The sequence below is a fragment of the Canis aureus genome, chromosome 26, assembly GCF_053574225.1.
Source record: "Canis aureus isolate CA01 chromosome 26, VMU_Caureus_v.1.0, whole genome shotgun sequence".
Lineage (NCBI taxonomy): Eukaryota > Metazoa > Chordata > Mammalia > Carnivora > Canidae > Canis > Canis aureus.
This window is the reverse complement of record NC_135636.1, coordinates 22918016-22937880: the sequence shown is the minus strand read 5'-3', so window position 1 is coordinate 22937880 and position 19865 is coordinate 22918016. Positions and strand designations below refer to the sequence as shown.

The window sequence follows — 19865 nt, the reverse complement described above, 5'->3', positions numbered from 1 at the left end:
CTCCATGCACCGGGAGCCCGACGTGGGATTCGATCCTGGGTCTCCAGGATCACGCCCCGGGCCAAAGGCAGGCGCCAAACCGCTGCGCCACCCAGGGATCCCAATGTTTCAGTTTCTTAAAGAAATGGGAGTAAAGCTTAATTTACAGTCTTCCATTGGTCTTAGATATGTCCAAACCTTCAGGTTTCAACCCTGTTGATGTGATATGTTTGTTGGTGGAGTGCTGTGTCTTTGGTAAACACAAGGTTGGCAGTTGATAGTTAAAGAATGGTGCTGCAGATAGAAAAACAGGAATCAAATTTCCTTGCTGCCATTATATTCAGTGCTCTTGTGTTCTTAAGTGAAGAAACTTTTCTTGTAAGTGCCAGGGACAGACTTTCATGACTTGTGCCAGGCTGGGTTAGGCCTGTCCGTAGAATTTTTGTAGGTGTGAAAAAAGATTGAGGACTATCCCTGGGACTGATGTGGAATGGCTGCTGGGGGTAGTCAATCACAGTGTTCTCTTTAGAATTGCATTGACATTGTTAGACTAACTTGACATTAGTCAAGAGAATTGACATTTTAGTAATACTCAATGCTTTTTCCTGGAACAATGTACATCTTTACACTGCTATGATTTTCAGTACACTATTTTAATAGTGATTGTACATAGTTTTAAGATTTATTTCTAGGTATTGTTATATGTGACATTTTCCATGTCATTTTCTTGTTGGGTTTTGCTTATTATATAGGAAAAGCTATTGGTATTTGTATATTTTTTTTATCCACATACTAAAAATTTTTTTATTGTTACTTTATTTTTTAAAGATTTTATTTATTCATGAGAGATAGAGAGTGAGAGAGAGGCAGAGACACAGGCAGAGGGAGGAGCAGGCTCCATGTAGGGAGCCGGATGTGGGACTCAATCCTGGGTCTCCAGGATCACACCCTGGGCCGAAGGTGGCACTAAACCGCTGAGCCACTGGGGCTGCCCTGTTCTGTTATTTTACAGGCTTTTTTTTTTTTTTTTTTTCTGTTCTGTTATTTTAATTGATACTCAATTTTAATTTTTTGGACTCTGTTGAGGTAATTTCTAATGTGAAAACCATCTTTTGGGGATGCCTGGGTGGCTCAGTGGTTGAGCCTCTGCCTTTGGCTCAGGGCATGATCCAGGGATCTGGGATTGAGTACCGCATCAGGCTCCCTGCGAGGAGCCTGCTTCTCCCTCTTCCTGTATCTCTGCCTCTCTGTGTGTGTCTCTCATGAATGAATAAATAAATCTTAAAAAAAAAAAAAAAAAAAAGAAAGAAAAAAACATCATTTGTGTACTGAGAAAAATCTCTATTGACCATGATGTATTACTCCTCCTGCATAACTGTATTCTGCTGTTTAATAATTTTTATTTATGTATTTTTTAAAAAAGATTTTATTTATTTATTGATGAGAGACACACACAGAGAGGCAGAGACACAGGCAGAGGGAGAAGCAGGCTCCATGCAGGGAGCCCGATGCGGGACTTAATCCTAGGTCTCTAGGATTACACCCTGGGCCGGAGGCAGGCGCCAAACTGCTGAGCCACCCAGGGGTCCCCCTGTTTAATAATTTAATACAATTTGTTGTGAGATATTTTTTTTTCTAGTTTTGATATGAGGTTAGAATGACTTAGGAATCTTTTTAGATTTTTCTGTGCTCTAGAAGCTCTTAAAAGTTTGCCTGGAAACCATTAGGACTTGGTGCTTTTTTTGTTCTTTAGGTGGTGGATCTTTGACATCTTTTTAAAATTTCTCAGTGCTTTTGTTTTTTGATTAAAAAAACATTTATTTGAGAGTGAGGGATCAAGAGAGAGCACAAAAGCAGGGGAGAGGGAAAGGGAGAAGCAGACTCCCTGCTGAGCTGGGATTTGGGTCTCCATCCTAGGATGCTGGGATCATGACCTGAGCTGAAGGCAGATACTTAACCAACCGACTGAGCCACCCAGGTGCCCCATGGGTATATACTCTTTTAACTTTGAATTTATTTATTTTAATTTTTTATTATTTTTTTTTTAAGGAAAAGCTGTATCTTCTTTCTTGGATACCAGAAATTTGTCTGTTTTAATGGCTTTTTAAAATTTTGATTTTATTGATCAGCTCTACTGTGGCTTTGTTCATGATGGTGATGGTGTTTTCTAATTTCATTTACATCTTGCTTTTATTTTTAATAATGCCCTTCTGCTTGGGGCACTTGGGTGGTGCAGTTGATTGCCCAACTCTTGGTTTCAGCTCCGGTTGTGATCTCAGGCTTATGAGATCGAGCCCTGCATCAGGCTCTGTGCTTAGCACAGAGTCTGCTTGAGATTCTCTCTCCCTTTTTTCTCTGCCCTTCCCACTTGTGTGCATGCTCACTACTCTCTCTCAAAGAAATCTTTTTTTTTAATAAAGATTTTATTTATTTATTCATGAGAGACACAGAGAAAGAGAGAGGCAGAGACACAGGCAGAGGGAGAAGCAGGCTCCATGCAGGGAGCCCGATGTGGGACTTGATCCCGGGACTCCAGGATCATGCCCTGGGCCGTAGGCAGGCGCTAAACCGCTGAGCGCTGAGCCACTTGGGCTGCCCTGTTTTTGTTTTTGAACTGATTTTTTTTCCATAGTTGTTTGAAGGTCATATGTTCATTTTTTTTTTCTTCTGGAGTTACCTGTAAATTTTGATGCATTTAAACCATCACTTCTTTCTTTTTATTTAGAATTAATCAGAATGTGTGTCTTCTTTCCTCCATCAAGACAGAACCTGCAGTTTGCTTCACTTCCCTCTCCTTTCTCTTCCTTCTTCAACTTCCTGTGTTGAAATCATGTATTTTAGTCCAGATTGCTGACTTTTTTGAAAGTCACATGTATTGCTGCTTCCTTTGCTTATCATTGTTTCTTAAAGCGCTCATACCTTTTGGGTTCTTTGTAATATTGGAATGCATTTACTAATTAGAGAAGGTTTTTGACTAGTAAACATTGAGCTCTTTCATGTGTGAAAATTTCTTTTGAGGACGCCTGGGTGGCTCAGCAGTTGAGCACCTGCCTTCTGCCCAGGGCTGGATCTTGGAGTTGGAGTTCTGGGATCAGATTGAGTCCCACATCAGGCTCCCAGCATGGAGCCTGCTTCTCCCTCTGCCTCTGCCTCTCTCTCTCGAATAAATAAATAAAATCAATCAATCAATAAATAATCCTTTTTTTAAGATTTATTTTTATTTTTTTAAAATTTTTATTTATTTATGATAGTTACAGAGAGAGAGAGAGGCAGAGACACAGGCAGAGGGAGAAGCAGGCTCCATGCACCGGGAGCCCAATGTGGGATTCGATCCCGGGTCTTCAGGATCGCGCCATGGGCCAAAGGCAGGCGCCAAACCGCTGCGCCACCCAGGGATCCCAAGATTGATTTATTTATGATAGAGAGAGAGAGAGAGGCAGAGACTGGCAGAGGGAGAAGCAGGCTCCATGCTGGGAGCCCGATGTGGGACTTGATCCCAGGACTCCAGGATCGTGCCCTGGGCCAAAGGTAGGCGCTAAATCGCTGAGCCACCCAGGGATCCCCTAAATAAATAAATCTTAAAAATAAATTTCTTTTGCATTCCTCCGTGAAAGCTGATTTTGCTGGATATGTTTCAAAATCTTTTTCCTTTTAACCTTGAAGCCAGTGCTCCAATGTCTTCTAGCATCTGTGTTGGTGATGAAAAATCTAATTCCACCTTTATGTGATTTGTGTATCTTTGAAGGAATTCAGTTCTTTTTTTTGGAAGTTTTTAGGATTTCTTTAAAAATTTTTTAAAAAAATATTTTATTCAATTTTTTGAGAGAGAGCAAGAGAATGAGCAGAGGAGGGTCAGACGGAGAGGGACAAGCCGACTCCCCTGGGGAGCCTGACAAGGGGCCCGACCTGGAGATCATGACCTGACCTGAGCTGGAAGGCAGCTGGCAGCCAGCAGCTGCTTAACCGCTTAACTAGCTCAGCTACACAGGCGTCCTGATTTCATGACTTTTTCAATAGCATGTGTCTTAAGTCTGTCCTTTCTCCATTAATTCCTCTTAACACTTAGTGAACTTGAAGATTTATGTCTTTACTCCCTGTCTCCCCCAGGAAATTTCTGGGACTCAGAGAAGGTATATACCGGACTTCCTGGTTCTGTATTTCTTTTTTCTTTTTTCTTTCTTTCTTTCTTTCTTTTTTTTTTTTTTTTTTTGTATTTCTGTATATATTTACCTTTCCTTTATATTTGAGAGGCATTTTGGGAGAATTTCTTGCTTTTGTTTTCCATTTATTTTTTCTGTGCCCATTTTGCTGTTAAATATATCTGTGAGTTTTATTTTGGAAATAGATTTGTTCCTTTTTTTCTCTTTTATAAAACTCTTTATTGAGGTATAATTTACACACAAGCAGCTGTACCCATTTCAAGTGTACAGTTCCATACATTTTGACAGATTGTATACACCCGTGAAGCTTTCCCCTCAAATCTTTCCAACAGTCAAGATTTGGGCACTGCAGTGTTTTCTTCTGTACCTGTACAGTCCCTCCCTCCCTTCCTCCCCTAGCCAAGATCTACTTCCTATCAAATGCAGAAATGATTGCTTTGTGTTTCCTAGAGTTTCATGTAAATTCAGTCATATGGTGTGTAGCCTTTTGTGCAAGGCTTCTTTTACTTAGCTTGTTTTTTATGATTCATCTGTTAAGTATATAGTAGTTTGTCCTTTTTTTTTTTTTTCTTTGGAAAGCTTCACTCCCCTCCCCCCAACTGAAAAGTTAACATTGATACAGTTCACAGATTTTACTTAGATTTCATCAATTTTATATAAACTCTTTTGTGTATGCATATTTAGTTCTGTATAATTTTATCACATGTAGATTCTTGCAGTCACAGCCACAGGTGACCAACATTTCTTAATTTCTGATTTTTCCTTGTGGTAGCTTATTCATTTTTCATGGATCAGATCTCATTTTATCTCTGAAGATAATCATGATTATTTTTAAGTCTACTGTTTGTTCCTGCGATTCTTTCTTCAGATGTTTAGTTTCTCATTTTTGTGTTCTAGATTTCCCTTTTGGTGATCCTAATTTGTAAAGTGATCATCTCTATTTTGAGGATTGCTGTTCTGTCAGTAGATGCAATGTCTCTTTACCTGTGTCTCAGGATGGATTGTATGGATATATGGCTAGATATAGGGGCTCCTCATTTCTTCTGAGTGATAGTAGCTACTTGGGAGCCATTCTGAGTTTTTGGCTTAAGTGCCTGTGTTTATTGAAGACTTTGCCTGGCGGGGTGGAGGTGGGGTGCAAAGAGCAGGGACGGTGGAGATGGGGAAGTAGTTGGTCTGTCTAGTTGTGCCAGATGCATTCCCCACCAGATCATCCATGACCACAGAGCCTGCCCCTGTTTCCCTATGGCAGCCACCCCTATGTACATGTTGGTGGAGCACCCCTATGTGTTCTGAATGTTCATAGCTGCTCCCAATTTTTATAGCATTCCTCTTTTGATGGTTCTGGACAGTTAATGCCTCTATCAACTTAGTTCTGCTGATTGTATCATTTCTTGTTTCCCAGAACTATTTTGGAAAATAATATATCAGTAAAGCTCTATCTTTAGAATTTCTATGGTCTAAGCTGGGAGCCAAGGCATGCATGTCTGTGCAGTCCACCTTGATCTGATCTCCCGAAGCCATTTTTTGGGAAGGATTTTTTGGGAACACCTGTAACTCTGAAATGCCTATCCCATTGAAACCTTTTATTTTGGGGACATCAAGTTTCAAGAGACAAATTGACCATTGGAGCTTACGTGTTACGTGGGAATTTCCTCTACCCCAGGTTGCTTATTACACTGGAGCTCTGGGACACCTGGGTGGCTCAGTGGTTGGGTGCCTGCCTTTGGCTCAGGTTGTGATCCTGGGATCCAGGATCGAATCCCACGTTGGGCTCCCTGCGAGGAGCCTGCTTCTCCCTCTGCCTGTGTCTCTGCCTCTCTCTTTCAGTCTGTGTCTCATGAGTAAATAAATAAATCTTAAAAAAAATTAAAAAAATAAACTGGAGCTCTGAAAAGTTTTAACATTTCTTCTTTAAGCCAAGGGAAAGGATGTAGATTTTCTTTTTTTTTTTTTTTTTTTAGGATGTAGATTTTCATTCTCAATCCCCCTCCCCCAGAGTTGAGGTAGTCATTTTGTTATTTTTAAATATTTCATAGTTTAGTTTAGGCTTATTTGTACAAGAGGGTTGATTGGCGCAATATTCTGATTTTTTTTTTTCCTGATCGTTGTGGTTTTTTTTTTTTTTTAAAGCTGTGTTTCCAAATCAGAATCCTATTTCTTTTCCCAAATCCCTTTTTATATTTATAGTCCTTGGAAACCTCAAGGTATGAATAGCTTGCTAATCTAGTACATTTATGTTTAGTTTTCATTAAAAAAGTTCTTTTTTTTATTTTCTCCATTTAGTTTTTCCATGGTTTGGCTTGGATATTGGTGGAACCCTGGTCAAGCTGGTTTATTTTGAGCCCAAAGACATCACTGCTGAAGAAGAGGAGGAAGAGGTGGAAAGTCTTAAAAGCATTCGGAAGTACCTGACCTCCAATGTGGCTTATGGGTCCACAGGTATTCGGGATGTGCACCTGGAACTGAAGGACCTGACTCTGTGTGGACGCAAGGGCAATCTGCACTTTATACGCTTTCCCACTCATGACATGCCTGCTTTTATTCAGATGGGCAGAGATAAAAACTTCTCAAGTCTCCACACTGTCTTTTGTGCCACTGGAGGTGGAGCGTACAAATTTGAGCAGGATTTTCTCACAGTATGTATTTTGCAGCTTATATACAGTTTATGGTAATCTGATTTTTTTAAAAAAAGATTTACCTATTTATTTGAAAGAGCAAGTGTGTGTATGAGCATGTGCAGGGGAGGGGCAGAGGGAGAAAGGAGAAGAGAATCTTTAAGCAGACTCCCTGCTGAGCATGGAGCCTGAGATGGGGCTTGATCCCACGACCTGTGACCCATGAGATCATGACCCAAGTGAAAACCAAGAGCCGGGTGCTCAACCAACTGAGCCACCCAGGCATAATCTGATTGTTAAAAATAATACCAATAGCAAGTGGTGGAATCATTTCTGTTTTTAATGGAACTTGAATTTTCTTAAGTCAGATTAAGATTAGCTAGAGGAGTGGTAGCCAGGGGTTAGCCATCTAGAGCTTGTTGTGGAGTTTATTTTTTGCCTGATTCAGCTAAGTTGAGAATCAGCAGCAATGAAAGCATAGCATTTTGTTCTTCCAGTGTGGAAAAGTAGCAAAGCTTTGATAAGCAAACCAAAGAACTACTTAATGAGGAACATGTCATTCAGTCTTGAATGATGAGGGCACCTGGCTGGTCAGTTGGGAGAACATGAGACTCTTGATCCTGGGGTTGTGAGTTTGAGCCCCATCCCATGTTGGGTGTAGAGATCACTATTAAAAAAAAAAAGTCTTCAACAATGACATTGAAAGATAATTTGGGGACAGTTGGTTTGCTCAGTCGGTGGAACATGTGACTCTTGATCTCAGGGTCATGAATTCAAGCTCCCCTTTAGGTGTGTAGCCTACTTAAAAAGATAATAAAAAAATTAAAAAAATAATTTTTAAAATGTCATTTCATGTCATAAAATTGTTTCCAGTCTTGTCTATTATATAATTTCTCCTGTCCCCCTCCATTGTTTCTTGGCAGGTTTACTATTAAAAAAAAAAAAAAAAAACCAAAGAACTCTGGTCCACAGCAGTGGCATTTTGGTCTTAGGGCTTGTTGGAAATAGTTAACAGAGGAGCCGCCTCTCTCCAGATGCCTTCTGATGCGTTTTGTGCTCTTGTCATAGGAGTCTCTGAATCATGTGTGGACCCTGGGGATGCCAGTGGGTATCTGATTTTTTCATTTAGTGAACACTGTGCAAGGTCTTGAGGCTATGTCCTTTGAGGTGGATGTGGGGGTAGGGTCGGTGGGAGAGTAGACCAGTGGGTTGGCCAAGACCTGGACCTTCAAGGTTCATTATAGATTGAAAATATCTTCAGTGACCATGTTTTTAATGCCACTAATGAGAATGTGATTCCAGAGGTTCTGCCTTTGCCTCTGTCATTCTTTCCTTTTTTTTTTTTTTTTTTTTCTGTGTGTCATCGTATGGTTTGTGACTTTGTCCTCTTTCTTGGTCTTCTGTCTCCTGTCTTTCTCTTATCAGTGACCATAATACAGAATTGACATGAATTTCTTTTTAACAAGTTTCTATATTCTCTGCTTGAATTTCTTTTGGTGGTTGGTTTTCAGTGGTTTCTCTTCCACCTCTGAGTAAAAGGGAAGTGTAGCTGGAGGAGAGATGGTTCCCTCCTTTGTGGAAGCCTCATAGTGGGCCCTGGATCCTTTTTTTTTTTTTTAATTTTATTTTTTTAGATTTATTTATTTATTTATTTACTTACTTACTTACTTACTTACTTATGAATGATAGACACACAGAGAGAGAGAGAGAGAGAGAGAGAGACAAAGACAGGAGGAGGGAGAAGCAGGCTCCATGCAGGGAGCCTGATGTGGGAGTCCAGGATCATGCCCTGGGCTGAAGGCAGGCACTAAATCGCTGAGCCACCCAGGCTGCTGTGGACCCTGGATCCTAATGGAGATGCCCTTTATGCCCTTTGGAACATATTTGCAAACCATTCAGCTGTTCCCAGAGGTTCAGCATTGTGTGGTAATTCAAGGGGAGGGTGCAAAGTGGATTTTAGACCTGGGGAATTTGTTCTTAGGCTGGGGGAGTTTCCCTTTTATATGCACCATTTTTGTCCTTGAAAAATCGTAGGAAAGTGAAATGCCCATAGAATGCTGTTTGTGTATTAGGAGTGACTAGTGTTTAGTAAACCACAGTGAAATATTTTTTAAAATATTGAGTTTACCCTGTTGCTTTTTTAATGTGAATTAGATTTCCTAGCATACTTGGGTGTGCTTGTTGGTGTAGCTCATACATTATCAGTACCTTGTGTTAGTGAAATCAGCTGTTCATTCAGTCACCTGTTTCATTTAGAGATGGGGATTCATTAGGAATTAGAGGACATTTCAGGATGACAGGGATTATAGGAAGGAAAAGGAGGAAATTATAGGAAGACAAAGGAGACCAACTACTTGGGCTCCAGTAGACTACCAGTGAAAAGTGATGAAATGAAAAGCTAGAAATGGAAATGCTGGCACTTGAGATTCATGTGTCAGGAGGCTGGTTTTGAATTCATGACGGCAGGGAGGGCATGAGCAGGTATAGTAGGAATGGTGATGAACACTCCAGGAGCTTGGGTTTGGTCAGAGGAGTAATTTAATATTCTCACTTAGGGATTAATTAAGGATTAAGATGAAGGTATTTGTTAACTTCCCTCTCTGCTGTGGAACTGAAGAAATTGACAAGTGAGTAGAATTAAAGGGGGGAAATTTGCGGGGCTAGACCTGATTGTAAACAGAAATAGGTGCCTTAAGTGGGTTGAAGCAGTTTTACCTTTGTCATGTGTATGGAGCATTTGTGCTCGTAATCTGTCACGTGGGTTGGAAGTCCAGGGAGTGACCTGGGGGTGTTCTTTATGCTGTGTCTCCAGAGTCACCATTGTTAGAACTTTATATGTCTCTAGTTTTCTTTGCATGACTGTGTATGACACATACACTTGTGTATAAACTTGGCTTTAAAAACAGGCAGGTGGGGATCCCTGGGTGGCTCACTGGTTTAGCGCCTGCCTTTGGCCCAGGGCACGATCCTGGAGTCCCGGGATCGAGTCCCATGTCGGGCTCCCGGCATGGAGCTTGCTTCTCCCTCCTCCTGTGTCTCTGCATCTCTCTCTCTCTCTCTCTCTATGTCTATCATAAATAAATAAATCTTTAAAAAAAAAAAAAAAACAGGCAGGTATCATCCTTATGAAATGTTTCTCAACTTGTTTTTTTGATAACATGTCTTGGGATCTTTCCACTTCATTCTTGATTGATTGAAGGTCCTCTTCACTCTAATTGCTTTCCAGTGCTCCCTAATATGAAGAATAATCATTCTTTTATTTAAATGGGATTAAATTGATAACAGTTTAAAATTTTTATACTGCTAAAATCTTTTCATCCTTCAGGGGCTGTAATTGGTTTAGATAGTAAAAAAAATCTTGTCTTCCATTTGGACACTTTTCAGCCCTTTGATGTCTGTTTGATAATAATAAAGTGGGGCCTACTTTGGTACTGCTCCATAACCTTGAAGATGATGGTCTTTCGGAAGGCAGATATCAGAGTCCTTGTAGTTCCTGCTGTGTGTCACCAGGTGTTTGAGTCACTTGAATTTCTTGGAGTCGGCTTTCTTACAGGGCTGTGATCTCCCCTGTGCTCCTGACTCAACATTCCTTTTGAGACCTCTCTTTCTCTGCTTGGGTTTGGGCATGCGTCTCCGCTGTTGTGGTGGTTTCCGGGGGTGGGGGTGGGGAGGTGGATTTGGGTCTGTCTCGTCAGTCCATCCTGATGTTTGTTGTCTTCAGGTCTGTTCTGTGAATTGTGTTATAAATCCACATCTGTGAGCACTTCTGTGGTTTATTTAATGTGGAGGGATGTCTTATTAAGCAGTTTCTATTTGTTTGGCTTGTTAAAAAGTCTGAATACATTTTTATTTCATTACAGATAGGTGACCTTCAGCTTTGCAAACTTGATGAACTAGATTGTTTAGTAAAAGGAATTTTATACATTGACTCCGTTGGATTCAATGGACGGTCACAGTGCTATTACTTTGAAAACCCTGCTGATGCTGAAAAATGTCAGAAGTTACCATTTGATTTGAAAAATCCATACCCTCTGCTTCTGGTGAACATTGGCTCTGGGGTTAGCATTTTAGCAGTATATTCCAAAGATAATTACAAGCGGGTCACGGGTACCAGGTAGGTCTTTTATGTAAAGGTTATTGTTTATTCTTGATATCATAATGGGTTATAAGTGAATTTTCAGGTATTGTGTATCCATATGCTTTTAAGAATCTGTTAAAATTAAGTCAAAATTTTTTCTCTGGGATTATGCAAGCAAATGCAGTTTCTCTTTGAAAATTCTCACATCATGACCTACTTTTAAAAAATCTGTATTGCTTAGGATTTCATTATTATAGTTCCATAAAATATCTCATTGACAGACTCCTTGAGCCCAAAGTCCCTGTCCTCAGTCAGTGTATTGTGTGCACATATTGTAAAGTTGCCAAAGCTACTAGGTAGCATTTATAAGAAGTCGAGGGGGATCCCTGGGTGGCGCAGCGGTTTGGCGCCTGCCTTTGGCCCAGGGCGCGATCCTGGAGACCCAAGATCGAATCCCACGTCGGGCTCCAGGTGAATGGAGCCTGCTTCTCCCTCTGCCTGTGTCTCTGCTTCTCTCTCTCTCTCTCTGTGTGTGACTATCACAAATAAATAAATTAAAAAAAAAAAAAAAAAGTCGTCTTGGCAAGACCCAGCTTTGAAACTGGCCTATATTTTATACATACAGGTACACATGTGCACACATAACCCGCCCATCCACCGGATGGTCTGAGATCTAGAAGGTGAGGTGTACTCAGCAACAGATAAATAATTGGGCAGACTGAAAGGGGAAGAGAAGTGGCAGAAAAGTGGCAGGCAAAAAAGAATATGTTGCAGTTTAAGGATTAGGAATCACTTGAAGCAAAACAAGGAGCTGGGGATTGGGATAGACCAGTTTTTTTTTTTTTTTTTTTATTTAACAGGTGTGAATTAAAAAATGAGATGAGTAATTTTGGGGGAGAAAACGCATTAAGGGAGGAATTCTTTGTGAAGTGGGGGGCTGATAAGCCAGGGTGACCAGGGCTTTGGAGAGACAAAGGAAGGGAGGTGCTAGCATGGCCTGGGTATGGTGGGTGGACCTGGTCCCGAAGCTGCTCACACTCAGCAGATGCTCAAACTGCACTGGGGACGTGGGTGGGGACGTGGGCAGAGATGTGGGCCCTGTGTTTTGCTATTTCGTTTGTTGGCTCACGTGAATATGTAACCTCAAGGTATATGACAGGCAACTTGTTTTTTATCTTTCCACAGACTTGCCTGCCAGTGGCATCTGCGCAATTAATTAGGTTGGGACAAGAGTGGGTTGATGTATGAACGTGGTTTTGGGCTCATAAATACTACCTTCCTGTTCTTATTTTTAAAATTTTAAAATACTGTGTTGTTTGTTTTTAATCAGTCTTGGAGGAGGAACTTTTTTTGGTCTCTGCTGTCTTCTTACTGGCTGTACCACTTTTGAAGAAGCTCTTGAAATGGCATCTCGTGGAGATAGCACCAAAGTGGATAAACTAGTTCGAGACATTTATGGAGGGGACTATGAGAGGTTTGGACTGCCGGGCTGGGCTGTGGCATCAAGGTAAGGGGGTGTGTGTGTTCTAAGAAAGACAGGAATAAGATACTAAATATTGGGTGTATCTTTTTTCTTTTAAACAGTGTTTATTGAGCTATAGTTTACATACTCTACAGTCACCTGTGTAAAGTGTAAAATTTAGTGGTTTCTAGTATATTTACCAAATTGTGCGGTCATCACCATAATCTAATTTCAGAACATTTTCGTCATCCCAGAAAGAAACCTTCTGTCCATTACCTGTCACTCCACATTTCCCCACCTCAGTCCTTGGTAAACAATATATTTTCTGCCTTTATAGATTTGCCTATTCTGGACACTTCATATAAATTTTGTCCTATAATATGCGTTTTTTGTGACTGGCTTCTTTCCATTTAGCATGTTTTCAGGGTTTACCTATATGGTGGCATGAATCAATACTTTGAATCTCTGGGTGAATTTTAGGATCACCTTGTCAGTGGTTGCAAAAATGGCAGCTGGGATTTTGATAGGGTTGTACTGAATTTGTAGCTTACATTGGGGAGTTATTGCCATCTTAACCTTATCAAGTCTTCTGATCTAAGATAAAGTGTTTTTCCATTTATTTAGAATTTTGCTTTTTTTTCACTGATGTTTTATAGCTGTGATTTTCAGTGCAGTTGTTATACTACTTTTGTTAAATATATTTCTAAGTATTCTCTTTGATGCCATTGTAAATAAAATGGTTTTTAATTTTTAAATTACTTTTTAAGATTTAAAAAAATTCATTTGAGAGAGAGAAGCAAGGGGTGGGCAGAGGGAGAAGCAGACTCTCTGCTGAGGAGGGAGCCTGACCAGAGGCTTGATGGATCCCAGCACCCTGAGATCATGACCTGAGCCAAAGGCATCAGATGTTCAACTGACTGAGCCACCCAGATGCCCCAGGAACTGTTTTTTAAATTTCATTTCTAGATTGTTTAGAAAAAGAGTTGTTTTCTTTGTATTGAAATGTGATTTTTAATTATAGAAAAGGAGCATACATAGCATGCTTGTGGACTAATTCCAGGGACTTTGTAAATGCTATCTATGTTATGTTCTGATTTTTGGCATTTGCATATTGTTCACTTTGGTTTCTGATTGGGTTTGTGTTCTGCTCACAGTTATTAATGTAGCAATTCTGCTGGTAAAGTACTTTGAAGTACTTTATCTTCCAGGGAAATCTGAAATTCTTAAGGAGTTTACTCTGGTACTTTACTGTCTGCTTTTGTATTGCTCTGATGAAGCAGTTTTCCAGAGCAAATGTGACCATTCAGCTAAGCAAGATGGCTGTGCATTTGGGAATGAATTGCTAATTCCTGGAACTGTCCCTGACTGCAGAAGGAGCCGTGGTGCCTTAGTGTGGATCTGATCAGATCTAACTAGATGTGCAAAGATCTGTTAACAAAGCTAGATTTTATTGGAATCTGTGAGGGAAAGGCATTTGCTTATTCACAACACTGGAGGGCTTTTGCATTACTCTTTGAGCAGATGCTCTGTTATTTTGTAATAAAAAGTTTGAAGATTTGAACAATGTAGCCCTAGAAGTCACATTTATCTTAGTAGAGTTAACATTCAAGTTCTGTTGGGCTGTGTAGCCTTTGGTTCAGCAGGTGGATATATATATATTTTTTCCCTTCACAGCTTTGGAAACATGATGAGCAAGGAGAAGCGAGAGGCAGTCAGTAAAGAGGACCTCGCCAGAGCAATGTTGATCACCATCACCAACAACATTGGCTCAATAGCAAGAATGTGTGCCCTTAATGAAGTAAGGGGACGTGGATTTCTTTAGATGCTCTGAGGAAAATGCAGAACTTACTAAGCGGGCCTCACCTTGTGTACAACGTCTGTCTTATCCGGACAGTGCCTAAGTGTAGTTGTATGGGGTGGAGTTGTTTCATTGGCGAAGTTAAAGCTCTTCAAATGTAGACTAAACTTCACTGATTTTTTTTTTTTTTTCTCAGTGAAGATAAATAATATTGCCACTGTCTAGAAGTAAAAGTACATCTTTTGAGGAGAAAGTAGGAAGGCAGTCAGAACTTCGGGTGAAGGGGACTGTGGGTAGCGGTGATGGCTAGCCATGTCAGATTGAGGTCCCATGCTCCACATAGAGCCCTGGAGTCCCTGGGAAGGCACCTGGAGGAAGTCGCTGAAGCTGGAGAAGACTGGGCAGCCGAGGAGTGCCCATCCACCGCCGCAGAGCTGTCTTTGTGCTTTCAGCTTCTTTACAGTGCTGCCTTGTAGCATTCAGGTCAAGCAGCATTGTACAGGGCTATGAAAGAACCGAGAATGGCCTTCCCTGGGGGGTCCAGAGGTGCAGCTTTACAGCTTGTCCTTATTTACACAATTTTGTTCAAAATACTCTGTTTGATTATGTAGGCATGCGGTTTAAGGAGGCTTTGAAAGGTACAAAAGGATTGTCTCATTTTTTAATTAAAAAGATAACTGTATCAGCATTAAGTAATTAAAAGCATTCTTCATTTGAATATGTTAAAGTTACTGTTTCCTTTATTGCATGTTCCTTTTCCTGTACTTATATATTCTAAGATCTGTTAGTTGTGTGGGTGTACATACCATTTTATATTTTTTACTTACTTAAAATTTCACTGCTGTATATTTGATTTGTTTTTGTATCATCATTCACATAGAGCTGGGCATTTGGTTGCTTGCCAGTGATCGCTCTGCAGGAAGGCATTTTTAAGTGTGAAGCTTTTCTTTGGTTGAATTTTATTCCTGATAAGGAACTTATAACTCTGGAGTGAGATGAGATTCTCTAAAGAATATGACCATACTTAAGAGTTTTGGTAGGTATTGCCAAGGCACTTTGCACAAGGGCTGTACTAATTCAGATCTCTTCAGCACTGAATGAGTGGATCAGTTACCACAACTGGGCTCATTGTTGGGGTGAAATTTCAGTTAGTTGTTCTGCTTTTAATAGGTTTAAGATGCTCCTTTTTTGGATTACTGGTGAGATTGAATTTTTTCCCATTGTATTTCTTGTACAATTTGCATATTTTTGTCAATTGGGGTCTTTTTTTTTTTTTTTTTTTACTTTTCTGTATAAAACATTAATAGCAGTTATTTGTCATATTTAATACAAATGGTTTTCCTAATTTGTTTTCTCTTGTGACATTTTCTGGCATGGTTTGAAGTGGGTCCAGAGTTGTCTGGGTTCAAATTTAAGTAGCCTTGGACTAAATGGATTAAAAGTAAATACTTTTTTATTTTTTGCTCAGCAAATTGCTGCTGAAGACCATGCACATAGTGCTCTGTTTTGGGGTAGCTTTTACAAGAGAACAGAAGTTAAGATGAAAACTAATTGCCTTTTTTTGATGTGCTCAGAACATTAACCAGGTGGTATTTGTTGGAAATTTCTTGAGAATTAATACGATCGCCATGCGACTTTTGGCATATGCTTTGGATTATTGGTCCAAGGGGCAGTTGAAAGCACTTTTTTCGGAACACGAGGTAAGCAGACTTACTTCTTGGGATATGTTACTAACATGCAGGGCATGCAGTTCCCACTGTTTTGGAACTTGAAGTAAACGTGAAATAGACTTCAGTTTTTTTTGTTTTTGTTTTTTTTTTTTTGTAAAAGTATGATATAGGGTTTAACCTTGATTGTAATATTCAAAAGCCATTTTTTACCTGATTTAATGCAAGGGAAATTTTTGGTTAATTTAATTGTGAGCTTCAGCAGTTTCAAAGGAAGCTTGAGGAACACCTATATCTTAAATGTTATGTTCTTTTCTGAACTCTCTTTATATTTTTTCCTATTATGCTTATTTTGTAAATGCATTTACTCTGGGTTCTGCTTTTTTCATTTTGATGTCAGTTTTTGTGTATTGGTAGAGTTCCTGGGCCACTTATTTAAAACGCATGTTCTAAAAACAAACAAAAATATATTCCAAGGTTAGAACCACACTTAACACCTAGACCAGCTAGAAATGACAAAATGGAAGAGAATCATTGAATCACTGAACCTGGTATCATCTGTGGGAAGGTGCCCTTCTGTTTTTCCAGCTCGGGTGAAAAAAGAACCCTAGCTGGGGCGCGGGACCTTTCTTCTGTCCCCTTGGTGGTGGGGCTGTGGAATGGTTTCTTTCCAGTGTTGTTGGATTTTAAATAGTGTTCTCATGAAGGCTTCAGAATTGTTCATGCACGTTCACTTTACCAGTAGTTACGTGAACTGACAATAAGATCTGAAGTGCCATGGGCAGCCCCGGTGGCACAGCGGTTTGGCGCCGCCTGCAGCCTGGGGTGTGATCCTGGGGACCTGCATGGAGCCTGCTTCTCCCTCTGCCTCTCTCTCTGTCTCTATGAATAAGTAAATAAAATCTTAAAAAAAAAAAAAAAAAAAGATCTGAACTGCCACCAAGGTTGCTTTTCCCTATAAAATTGCTCTTTTTCCTTTTTAAGTGGTTTCAGTTCAGAGTTAAAATTCAAAGTGCACAAATACCCCTTTTCAAAAGCTTCATGTTGAGTCATCTAATTTTTAACTGTGTTTTATTAAAAACTAATTGAATGAATCTGCCACGTAGCATTGTGTAAGTTGAAGGAGTATGTGTTACTGTGACGCATTACGTGCCGCCACACGTGCAGCTCAGCCTGAGATCAGTGCGCTGCTGCTGTGGGGGTGCTGGGCATCAGGTCTCTTCCAGCTTCTTTACCACTTGTGAGTTTGTACCCTTAAACATTTTTTTACTTTTAATGTTATTAATAAATTGGTACCAAATTATCATTAAGTTGCGTATACCTTTTATATGTATCTTTTTGTGATCTTTGATCCTTTATTTTGCTTTACATTAGAATAAAAAGAAACTCTTTAATCTCACATCATAGTAGAACTTTCCTCCTCCATTTCTACCTCTTGAAAACCGTTTGGTAGGTGGAACGTGAATTCATTTCTTAGGTTAACTTGTCTTTTTTTAAATCTTCACACCATAAGTTTGAACACCTTCTGGAACCTCGGTTTGACGTGTTTTCTTCCTTCCTGCCTGCTGACTTCATTTTCCTCCCTGGCTCTGACACAGCCCTGCCGCCTCTCCTCCCATGGTGTCCAGGCCTTGGACTCTGGTGTCGACTACTGTGCTAAGGGAAAACGTTGATATTTTAGGCTCTCTGCATCTTGAGGTCTTGAGAACTGTTCGCACACTGAAGTCAGTTTAACTACTGTGAGAGCTTTGTCTGGGTTCCTGTCAGCCTTCTGTACTGTTCTTAGCATTTGGCAGCTTGTAACAGCTGACTAGCTTCTGCTTCATGCTGGGTCCTGGTCTTCAGGGGAGCTCATTATAATGGTTAACTTCTCATCTTTTGTTGTTGTAAAATAGAAGCTACAGAAAGCCACTGAAAGGGATGCCTGGGTGGCTCAGTGGTTGAGCATCTGCCTTCGGCTCAGGGCGTGATGGAGTCCCCGCATTGGGCTCCCTGCAGGGAGCCTGCTTCTCCGTCTCTGCCTCTCTCTCTCTCTCTCTCTCTCTCTGTGTCTCTTGTGAATAAATAAAATCTTTATATGTATATTAAAAAAGCCACTGAAAACAAAGCCGTGAGTCTGTCCTCTGGTGCTGGTGGGGTCCCTCATCATCCCTTCCTCCTGCTCGGCCGGGTGGCCAGTGGGGTTGTGGGCCGACTCTCATTACACGTGGTTTATGGCTGCCTGTTTTTAAGCCAGGAAACAGGGAGAGGAGAGGCTTCAGCTTCAGCTGTTCTTATGTTTGGCCACAAGTTTCTTGGAGTAGCTTTCTTTGGGAAACTGGACTGGTTTCTTTGTTGCTTCTGATATTTAGCCTCTTAGCTCATCCTTCTCAGTCTGCGAGCAGGCCTTTCAGGATCTTCCTTCCCACTTTCCTTTTTCAGTCCTTTCTCTCTTCCTGAAAGTGCTTGGCTGTCTGATCATCCATTGGAGACCTTGATGGATTCTGGACCATCGGAGGATTACTCTGCTCTGATTCCTGCCCTCCTGCCCTTTCTGCCAGCGTGGGTTTTATCTCATATTTTGTTACATTCAGTTCTTTTTCTTTCTATTTCTGGGTTTTAATGTCTTGGTTCTTGATTGTATTTGACTTTGAGTCTTTCTGGCGATGGTCCAGCCTTGTCCTCCTCCAGCCATGCCTCCACCCTCCCTGCTGGCTCCTCTGTTGTTCTGCAGATGGTGCTTTCCCATCTGTGCCCCCCACCAAGTGTCGCATCAGGGCACTCTTGTCCATGCCTCCACTGCCTGTTCCTGCCAGTGCTGCCCTGCCCACGGTCTTGTTCCAGATCCAGACATCCAGTTACTTCCTGGGTGTGGCTGTTAGGCCACCTGGGGCCCTTCGGCCTTGCCCAGGCCAGATGGAACCCCTCCTTATTCACTGCATCTCTTGCTCCTGTGTCCTTGTTTGTTCTCAGGGGCACTGTCACTGGATGCATGGGAGAGACCTGAACCTCCCTGCTGCCTTCTTCCCCGTCTTTAGGCAGGTCTTGAATCCACCTCCCCCTCTTCGCGGTCTCCCTTCCATCCCCAGCCCTGTCAGCTCCCCCTCCCCCACGTTACCAGCATACCCCGACCACCCCAGCTCTTCTGCTCTGCTGCACTTCATGTCCCATCCTCCCTTCAGTCCTTAGTTGTCTGGAAATGCACCAGGCCTCTGCAGCTTCTCCCATCCTATTCCTGCAGGAGACCGCTCAGTTGGCGCTCACAGAGGTAACTGGGCCAGTGTGGGCCCCAGAGCTCCTGCAGCCCCCACCATGGGCCTTGGTCTCACAGGCTGGCATGCCAGGGTGTCCTGTACATCCAGTCTTCCTCCCCAGCCTGGGAGCTCCTCAGAGCTGCTCTGCTCCCAGGCTGGCCTTGGGCTCAGCAAAATGGGTGCTCAAGGAACCGGTGTCAGGAATTAAGGGCACTGTTGGCTTTAATACTAGTAATCATATTTATGGTAATATAAGTAAGTCAAAGGAAAATTGCTCTCATTTTTGGTGTACTTTTTTTCCAGGGTTATTTTGGAGCCGTTGGAGCACTCCTTGAGCTGTTGAAGATCCCCTGATCGTTACCCGGGGAGGGGTTCCTGGAACATTCCACAATGGGATCTGTGAACTTTTGTTTTTTAAGAGACTTATTCAATTTTGTGATTGTGTACTACCCGAATCAAAGCAAGAAAGGACAAGTGTATTTTTCTAAGTCATGAAGATAAATCCTTAAAAATTCAGCCTAAACTAGTAACCAGTAAGGAAAGATACAAAAAAAGTGGACCATGTCTGTGGCAGTGAGGATCTGCTGTGTTGAAGTTGCTCTTCAGTATAGCTTTGTTACACCTGCCACGTATTTGTGAAATTCAGTGTCCTTACTGGAGCCACTTCAGGGGTGGGCTGTTCTGTGTTCAGCTGACTGCGGTTTTGTGTCCTGTCGAACTTGCTAGATGTAAGGCAGGCACTACATGTTGTAATCTAATCACAATGTTAATATGGCCTTGGAGATCATCATCTGTGCATTAACTCTGGTGTGCTATTTAGCCTTTGTGTGAACATACTGAAAAACATGTTTTATTTCAAGGTTCTATGAA

At 41.2% G+C, this 19865-nt stretch overlaps 1 protein-coding gene across 3 annotated transcripts in view; it reads left to right on the top strand.

Moving 5' to 3' along the window:
• Positions 1 to 19865, top strand: part of PANK2 (pantothenate kinase 2) — a 27009-nt gene extending 7144 nt beyond the window's left edge. The window contains exons 2-7 of one of the 3 annotated variants that reach the window (XM_077872336.1): positions 6426 to 6778; positions 10618 to 10871; positions 12166 to 12342; positions 13972 to 14095; positions 15670 to 15795; positions 19299 to 19865. In XM_077872336.1, the coding sequence (XP_077728462.1) occupies positions 6426 to 6778; positions 10618 to 10871; positions 12166 to 12342; positions 13972 to 14095; positions 15670 to 15795; positions 19299 to 19349 (1085 nt within the window). In that variant the 3' untranslated portion in view covers positions 19350 to 19865. Of the gene's footprint in view, positions 1 to 6425; positions 6779 to 7735; positions 7862 to 10617; positions 10872 to 12165; positions 12343 to 13971; positions 14096 to 15669; positions 15796 to 19298 lie in introns of those variants that run through there. The other 2 variants (XM_077872337.1, XM_077872338.1) reach the window with 2 other exon arrangements.